General features: G+C 37.2%; 1 protein-coding gene across 1 annotated transcript; it reads left to right on the plus strand.

Annotated features, from left to right (window-relative positions):
- On the plus strand, positions 4,758-9,066 carry LOC107631147 (neutral/alkaline invertase 3, chloroplastic). The gene is made up of 7 exons (XM_016334492.2): positions 4,758-4,908; positions 5,563-6,303; positions 6,558-6,723; positions 6,826-7,037; positions 7,712-8,205; positions 8,298-8,346; positions 8,464-9,066. The coding sequence occupies exons 2-7, from the start codon at positions 5,608-5,610 to the stop codon at positions 8,779-8,781; spliced, it is 1,935 nt and encodes a 644-aa protein (XP_016189978.1). The 5' UTR covers positions 4,758-4,908; positions 5,563-5,607; the 3' UTR covers positions 8,782-9,066.

Genomic DNA, 9,743 nt, shown 5'->3' on the forward strand with positions numbered 1-9,743 from the left:
GGCCAAATTACCCGTAACAAAAAAAATTTATAAAATAATAAAAAAAAGGAGAAGAAGTGTGTTTCTGCTTCTACGAAGGGGGAATGGAAGAAGAAGAAGCTGTCTACGATCCACCTTTGTCTTCGCTTCCGCCGCCAACAATTTAAAACTAAGTCAAACTTCATGGACGATTTTAAAACCAAGTTAAACCTAAGGGGCCATTTTGTATGTAAAAAAAAAGTTGGGGACAAAAAATATTTTCAACCTAAAGTTTAGAAACTAAAACGGTACTTTACCTTTAATTTTACCACAAAATCAAAGAAAAAATTATATTCAAAGACACAGTAGTGTGTTGTGTGTATATGATTTTACTACTATTTTTATAAAAATATTTTTAATATTATGTATATTTTGTTTCCATTAATCAAATTTTTTACATTCAATCTTCATCTATTTCTAAAGAAATTACCCAACATGCACACTAGTTATATCTATTTTTTTTGTCTTGTAGCTACAATTATTTTTTTTTTCTTGATCAGATTCCTACAACTCTTTATATCCTAGTTTATTTCACTGGACTCATAATTTCCTGGTCAGATAAGATGTATTTCATCTTAGGATATGTCTCAACATTCCACCAAAAAGCCGCCCAAATAGTACAATGCAACAATAACAAATATGAATCACAATAAACTTAACCCAACAAAATATAACTAAAAGCATAATATACACCCATAGTCCAAAAACCAATTACAACCCACGACCCGCAATACAAATAATGAATTCATTATGCTGTTTATATCATTCAATAAATCATTTAACTAATTACTAGTCCACTGCAACCTTTTTAATTAATAGTTTAATACACTGCAACTTCTGACCACCTCCTAGTAGCCTTTCATCTTTTGTCTCCCACAAGTCTGACCCCATCTGTTAAATCATATGTGGAACAAGCATGTTGGAGTCATCAGACAACAAATATATGCAACACGTATTTTCTACATGTGTATAACTATATGTGTTTCTATACCGTAGTAAAACCCTAGTAATATATTAGTACATAGAGGTAGTGTAGTGTGTAGGATTTTTTATTTAAATAAATAAAATAAATGTAATAATTACCAAAATAAATAATTATAAAATTAATTATCGATTTAAATTCTCTTACCTTATCTCGTTTACATACGTCAGCATGACACGTGTATATCTCGTTTACACTGTAAACGAGATAAGACCTGTCCGCGCCTATAAGAAGAAGTCGTTCACAGCATCATTCCGGTCCCCAGTTTGACTTTATCAACCATTTTCTCCTCTCTTTTAACCCTTTCTCACCCTATTTTAGACTCATACTGTGATGGCGCGCCAGGTGGGAAACGACGGAGACATTAACTGGCTGAACGAGACGTCGTATTACACCGGGGCGTCCGACTTTGAGGTTAGTTTTGTTTTGTTTGTTTAATCTAAGTATGTGGCCATGGTTGGGGTAGTCGCGAAGAACCAGAACGTAGTTTCCATCTTTAGTAGTAGGTCTCTAGGAGGAACTTAGAGCTCTATTTCCTTGTGGAAGGTTGTTACGAAATAATTATTAGTTTCGAACTGTGTTTTTCTTGTGTTAGGTTGTTACCGTTTATAACTTTCCAGTTAGGGTTTGGTTAGTATGCAATATGTAATCTAGAAACGTGTGTAAGTTAGAAACATAGAAATATGTTCTTAAAAAGAAGTAGATGTAAGTTATAAAGGAATATTTATTTAACTGTAATTTTTTGGTATATAATAGTAAATTGACATTTTTGAAACTAAAGGAAATTGTCAGAAATAAATAAGAAATCATTTTATGATTATTTCTTTATAAGGCTGATTTTTTTTATTCTTCAGAGGCCTCACTTTCTACTGCCCCGACGAGTTAGTTATACCCTTCCTCCACCCGACGCCATCGTCCCGTATCTGGCTAAGGCCGTATTCGGCAACACGGTACCCCTCAGGGACTTCACTTTTTATAATTCCCTTATCTCGGCACTCGTAGAGCAATGGCGTCCGGATATGCACACGTTTCATCTCCTGTGGGCTGAGGTCACTATCACCTTACAAGACGTGGCGTACCACCTAGGCTTACGCGCACACGGTAACCCCGTTGGGGGTGCGTCTGTGACTTCGGTAGATGGTACCACACGGAGACGTGGGCATTGGTGGAGTAGCTGTTGGGTGCCAGGCCTCCGGTGGCAGCACAGCAGGCTGCGCAGAAGAAGGAGTCCTTTACGCTCAAGCTTGCATGGCTACGGGATCGTGTCCATTAGATGCCCTCAACAGACAACCCGGAGACCCTCCGACAGTACGCCAGGTGCTATATTATGTTATTGATCGGAGGATATCTGATGACTGACAAGCCCAACAACTTGGTGCATATGTGATGGCTTCCTCTTCTCCGGGACTTCGGGGAGTGAAGGGCGTTTTCCTGGGGCTCAACTGTACTGGCCTAGACGTACCAGTCACTTTGTTTGGCGGCATAACGGGGGTCACGGACATCGCCGGCTGCACTCCACTGTTGATGTCCTGGATCTATCAGAGATTTTCTCAGTGGTGTCCACCTGATAGAGGGATCTACCAGTATCCTCTAGCTACGAGGTAACAAATGTTTATTTATGTATTTGATTTAAATATTATTGTCCATTCTTATGGGATGTTACTTAACGAACTGTATATATTCTCTTGGGATGTGTCAGGTTGGTTGAGGATCAGCATGAGGTCAAGGTCCTACATTAGAGGGTTTCGATCGACCGGTTACGATTCGATGAGGTTAGTCATTTAATAAAAGATATTATAAGCTTTGGATTATATTATATATAGAAAACGAGTCAGTTTATAAATGGTTTGTGGAATACAGTCCTTGTATACCTATATTTTTCCAACCTACATTGGGTGGATGTCTATTATGTCTGTAACCTTTTTTTACAGTTTGCATGGAGAGTCTACTGACGATGGTCTTGAGACATGGTGGGTGCTAGACAACTGTGCGCTCCACCAACCCTCCGAACCTCCCTGAACACAACATAACAGTATTGCTTCAGCCATATCTCAAACCCACTTAATATATCATATAGAAGTACTCAAAAGCACAATTAAAGTCGAACTTACCAGTATCTGAGATTCTGCCAAATGGCCACATGAAGGCTCCATTAACACCCATTGTCAGCTTGACAGCATTGCACATGGTACTTTAACCGGTCCGATTCGATAATTCGGTACTCAGCACTCCTACGAATACTGTAGTTCTTCACACCCTGAACACTGCCTCTCGGCTTTTAAACCTGTGGCCGACACAAAACTCTATCCCGCCGTCTAGGTGGTAATCCTCTTCACCTGTGTCAGAAAATGGAGTCCTCTCATACATGGCGTCCAGATCCAGACTATGATATTGACTTTGCACCGCTGATAGCGTCGGAATTGGGTGAAGTGGAGGCAGCACATGGTGCACCATAGTCTGGGCAGGCGTCTCTGGCACAAACTCATCCTCATCACCACCTTCGGAAGAATCACTGTCCGCACTATCCACCATGTAATCTTCATCCGACTCCTCCTCGCTCTCATCCGCCTCATCCACTGGAATGGCGACATGAATGGGCGGTGGTGCGAGAGATTGGTCGTCCTGTACATAGGTTGAGTGTACAGAACCACCACGACCACTATCTCCCACCTCGGCGGAAATCTCCATTATCTGTTCCGTCATGATCTTCCCATAGATGTCGAACATCAGTCGCACATGCTCGTCCCCTTGAAATCAGAATAGTCGAAACTGGAAGATTCTATTACCCATGGGTGCCAGCAACCTGTACCCTACCTTTCCGATCTCCCTCACTGCTGTACCACCGAACTTGCTCAATATCAAACTCTTCAAATCCAACAACGTATTCACACGCTGAGTTCGAAATAATATCAAATCCTCGCACTCTAATGTCACCCCGTTATAGCCATTTTTCATATGAAAATTGGAATAAACAAGCACAACTATGTATACACTGTAACTGGCCATTGTACACTTGTTTTCGTGAGAAAAACGAAACAGAAAAAATGATAGGAAATGTTTGTGGAGAATGCCAAGGATTACACATCTTTTTATAGCCACATCAAATTTGTCTTCTTCTATCTCGTTTACCGTATAAACAAGATATACATGTGTTATGTCGACGTGTCTTATCTTGTTCATATATTTCGTTTATAATGTAAACGAGATAAGATAAAAAAATTTAAATCGATAATTAATTTTATAATTATTTATTTTAGTAATTATTACATTTATTTTATTTATTTAAATAAAAAATCCGTAGTGTGTAACATACAAGAATACAAATAGTATTTTCAAGAAATATATTTTATTTCCTGGCCCATCTGTTGTTTCCTGATGGAGAGCACCTCTTTTTCGCTTTTTGGGACTTGAATTCTACATTTTTATTAACCCAGTACTGCATTAATACTGATGAGTGAATTGGGTTGGATTAAGAGGAAGGAGATCCAATTCAATCCACAACCATAAATTTAATTTCCGGGTCGGATTAAACAAAAAATTAATGAAGACATGTAGTTTGCAAGAAATCTGAAATCCCCCAATCGGCATGTTTTTGTGGTGCACAAAATCCTGAATTTCTTTTAATTTATTTTTGAGGCGCAGAGGTAATGTCAGAATGTCACGTGCCATAGAGGGAAAAGTGAATACTGAATAATTTTTGTTATTAAAAAAAAAAATCATAATTCATGATATTATAATTATAATATAATAAGAAATCATTTTTCTTTAAAAAAAGGAAAAGAAGAACTGAAAAAGGGTTAACCGAGACGGGACATTAACGTGCGGTTTTTTATGATGATACGTCTTTTGTAATTAGAATATCTGAAGATCCAGGAGCACGAGCTACCATAGTCTCCATCTGCTCTAAGGTTAGCCCATTCAGAACAAGAGACTGCTTTCTCAATCTCGCATGTCTCTGCTTCCTACCAACGAATTATGCTTTGGACCACACTTCCACGTGTCATGCTGCTGCTTCTTTTTTTTTTTTTTTCCCTTGTTCTAGTAATGAAATCTGTTTATGCGTCTTGCCATTTCCATCTCTTCATGTGTCTGTTGATATTTGAATTGAGTGTGTTGTAAGATTTTGTTTAGATAATATATTATTTTTTATTTTAATGTTAAATTCCCTTTTCGCTGAATTCTGGGCAACGGTAGCATCTAGTTTTGTCTTTTTTTTTTTTGGAAAAAAAATATTTTAGGTCAGTTTCAGCTAAGATGCTTAATCGAGAAACTGTTGAGCAAGCTTTTCTGTTGTCACTGTGATCTTGACTTGGTTTATGAGAAAACTTTTATGTTGATCACTCCGCTCGGTTTTTTTGCGGGGTGTTTTTGTGTGAAAAAGAATGATTTTAAATTCCAGATATGGCTTTAAGATATAGTGTTTCTTCCATTCTCTTACAAATTGCAGTATATGATTATTTTTGGATCTTTTACTAGATGGATTCGATTCTCGTTGGCATCCAATTTTGCTGAATATTCCATAAGTAGTTTCTGACTTACTGTAATTTATGTAATGAATATAGGTAGCATATTTAGTTAAGCCGTTACGGTCCTTCTTTCAAAGCGATATGTCATTGGGAGCATCAAAGGCAGTTGTTCAGGTTCTGTGCAGGCCTGTGACTCAAACTGGTTACAGTGAGTACCTTGTGAACTCTTCGGATTTGACATTACATTCCACATTTCAAGTAAAATGTGTGAAGAAAAAACCCCCAAGGCATAGGCATTCGATAAGGTGTTCTAGCATGCTTCTAAGTCAGTTACGAAGAATTCATCAACTTCGACCGATGGGTGTTAGTTTGGTCAATTATATGAACTATAGTGGGTCATGGTTGCAGACATGCAAATGCCAGCAATCAGAGAGTGCAAGTGGCATAACTGCAGGAGATGGAAATGGAGCATGGTTTGTGAATAATATTGAAACATCAAATTCAGTAAACAACTTGGCGAATGCAAAGTCTATTATTGAGTTCCAAGATGTTCAACAACTGAAACAAGAAAAGGTTTTGACATCTAAGATTGCAAATGGAACTATCCCAGATAGCTTCTCCATTGAGGAAGAAGCATGGGATCTACTAAGGGAATCTATAGTTCATTATTGTGGCAGTCCTATAGGAACTATTGCTGCAAAGGATCCAACCAGTTCCAATGTTTTAAATTATGACCAGGTCTTCATTCGAGATTTCATTCCTTCTGGAATAGCTTTCCTATTGAAGGGCGAGCATGATATTGTTCGCAATTTTATCCTTTATACACTTCAATTGCAGGTAAAGTCATAGTAGTCTTATGATCCTGATAACTTGCCCTAGCAACATTTAATACAACCTTGTCAAATTACATTCCTAATTAGATTTTGCTGAAGTGGAAGTACAGTGATTCCACTTTGTGCATTGTCTTGATTTGGCTAAAAACATTTTCCCCCTCTTTAGATCATTAATTGCATATAATTGACCCAGTGGGAACCACAGAATCTTAGCTGTCTTATTTCTGATATGCTCGAATTCATTTATCTAAATTTCAGAGCTGGGAGAAAACAATGGATTGTCATAGTCCTGGACAAGGTTTGATGCCTGCTAGTTTTAAGGTTAGGACTGTTCCTCTAGATGGTGATGATTCTGCAACAGAAGAGGTTTTGGATCCTGACTTTGGTGAGGCAGCAATTGGCCGTGTTGCTCCAGTTGACTCCGGTAAAATAAGTATTCGGATCAGTAAACTCTGTTTTAAATGGCAGAAGAAACTTAACATAACATTCCTTAGATTTCTAAACTTATTTCTTATGTGATCTTTAGGATTGTGGTGGATTATTTTATTACGAGCTTATGGAAAATGCTCCGGTGATCTGTCTGTTCAGGAGAGGATTGATGTGCAAACAGGAATTAAGATGATTTTGAGATTGTGCCTTGCCGATGGTTTTGACATGTTTCCAACGCTATTAGTAACTGATGGTTCTTGCATGATAGATCGGAGAATGGGAATTCACGGGCATCCTTTGGAGATTCAGGTACAGAGAATTTCCTGTCTTTCTTCAATTTTAAGTATTAATTAATTGGTACTTATTTAAAGATAAAAAAGAAAACTTTATGCTTATTCATGGTTGTGCATTTCCTTATAGAGCAAAAATGATGTTTTTATATGTGCTATTTGGCATGAAGAAGAAACAGATTATCTTATGCAAGATTGGGAACAACATTCCTATCCCTTATTCTAATTAGAATGAGCTTTATCTTCTTTCATAGTATGTTGATGATGTTAGTATTTAATTGTTACTAACTATTATTATGTGTAAGTGGTTGATATTAATATCATCCCATGCTAACAGGTGAAACTTCAAATTGTTTCTGCCACAGTTGGCAAAAGTAAAGAATTTTAACTTTATCTGTGAGTTTCGATTTTGGAATCCATTTAACTTTTAAAATCCCTATCATTGTAATAAACTAATTTCTATGACTAGCTTTGAGAATCAATTTTCATCTCCTGGGAAGGAGAAAACCTCATAATGTAGAATGTATTAATCATTGGAAAATATTGAATTTTATGTATTCTAAATGAGTTTCTTATTTTATTATGAGAAGTATCTTGTATTAAATATTTGCAACCAAAGATTAAATAGTGATCAAGTGAGCTTCTCCAATGCGTATTCCATTGCATTTATTTTTTCTTCATTTTTTTCCCCAGGCACTATTTTATTCTGCCTTACTTTGTGCTCGGGAGATGCTTACTCCGGAAGACGGATCAGCAGATCTTATACGAGCATTGAACAATCGTCTAGTAGCTCTTTCATTTCATATTAGAGAATATTACTGGATTGATATGAAAAAGTTAAATGAGATTTATCGGTATAAGACAGAGGAGTACTCATATGATGCAGTTAACAAGTTCAACATATACCCAGACCAGATTTCTCCTTGGTTAGTAGAATGGATGCCAAACAAAGGAGGTTATCTTATTGGTAACCTGCAACCGGCTCACATGGATTTTCGATTCTTTTCACTTGGAAACTTGTGGTCCGTGGTAAACAGCTTGGCCACGATGGAGCAATCACATGCAATATTGGACCTCATTGAAGCCAAATGGTCGGATTTGGTAGCAGAGATGCCATTCAAGATCTGTTATCCTGCTCTCGAAGGTCAGGAGTGGCAGATAATCACAGGCAGCGATCCTAAGAACACGTATTATATCTTTTCTATGGTGCTTTTCCGATGTCTGGTTTATCGAAATGTTCATCAAATGATTTTATTGTGCCATTCTATTTTTTTTACAGGCCTTGGTCCTACCATAATGCAGGCTCCTGGCCAACATTGCTATGGCAGGTTAGCTATATTGGCCAAGTCACTCATGACAAACAATAATTTTATTAATTAGTGATAAATTACACTGTTTGAGTTTTATGAAGGTTTGAGGATTTTGTTTAATCACTATTATTGCAGCTCACTGTTGCATGCATAAAGATGAATAGACCTCACATTGCTGCAAAAGCTGTTGAAATTGCTGAGAGAAGAATATCCAGAGACAAGTGGCCGGAATACTATGACACAAAGAGATCTCGGTTCATTGGAAAGCAATCGCGACTGTTCCAGACTTGGTCGATTGCAGGATATCTCGTGGCGAAGCTGCTGCTCACTGACCCGAGCAAAGCAAATATACTGATTACCGAAGAGGACTCTGAACTTGTGAATGCCTTGATTACTGCAAATCCCAGAGGGAAGCGTGGTCGGAAGAATTTGAAGCAGACCTACATTGTATGAAACCTTGAATTGCCATTCACTTTGTTCCTTTGGGTGGGTGGTATAAGCTTCGGAGTCCATTTTTGTTCTTGTAATCCAATCCATTCATCTTCAGATTAGTAGCATGTTATTCTAGAAACATTAGAGATGTGAAAAATATATAGTAATGATGAACCTGTGATATAGTATAGTAGTATGTACATGGATATGTAATTGTTTAGAAGATATTAATAAATTTGGGATTGTAAGTATCATACAAAAAGATGTAGCTAATGATAGACTGTGAGGACCTTTATGTTTTAAAAAACGTTTTCCCCGTTTGTATTAAAAGGGGAAAAAAATTAAAAAGCATATATCTAGCTACTATTAATTAAAAAAAAAAGTGTACAAGCATTTTGCGTTAAGCCGATAACACAGTGTTTGAAAAGCACTTGAATTTTTTTTAGATCAGGCTTGGTTTTCTTATACCATTTGTATTTTAATAATTTTTTTATCATTTTTATTGATAGAAATGGATACATATCAGCATGATGCATATCACAATGTACCAGTTGGCCCATTCTTATGACTAAGATTGAATTAGAACACTACCCGGAAAAAAAAAAGGGATAGGCTTTTCCTTTTTTTTTCTCTCTTTTTAAAACTAATTATAGTTTAGGCTCTACGCACCCCGCGACCAAAAACAAATAACTATTGAAAAAAGGTATTCTTCGCTCTCGAATTCAATTATTGTTATATTTTAGTCGAGGTAATGACCAAATCAGTACCCGAAAGATTCAAACGCTGACATTTTACTATTTTGATACTTTAATATTGTTATTGACAAAATGGTCCTTAAAAGATTTTAAAATATGACAAGCGTACCCACGAGTTCGCCGGAGCACATCTCCGACAAGCACAGTGCTGACATGGCCACTACATTTTTGATGACATGGCAAAAACCCTCCCCCACCATAATTCTTCCTTTCTTCCTTTCCAACGCT

The sequence above is a fragment of the Arachis ipaensis genome, chromosome B03 (genome assembly GCF_000816755.2).
Source record: "Arachis ipaensis cultivar K30076 chromosome B03, Araip1.1, whole genome shotgun sequence".
In the NCBI taxonomy this organism is placed as follows: domain Eukaryota; kingdom Viridiplantae; phylum Streptophyta; class Magnoliopsida; order Fabales; family Fabaceae; genus Arachis; species Arachis ipaensis.

Bases quoted from the DNA above. Each gene is read 5' to 3' on its own strand.
- LOC107631147 (XM_016334492.2), top strand. From the start codon at position 5,608: ATGTCATTGGGAGCATCAAAGGCAGTTGTTCAGGTTCTGTGCAGGCCT. The intron at 7,038-7,711 runs GTACAGAGAATT...TTTTTTCCCCAG, and splicing joins GGCATCCTTTGGAGATTCAG to GCACTATTTTATTCTGCCTT. The intron at 8,206-8,297 runs GTATTATATCTT...TTTTTTTTACAG, and splicing joins GGCAGCGATCCTAAGAACAC to GCCTTGGTCCTACCATAATG.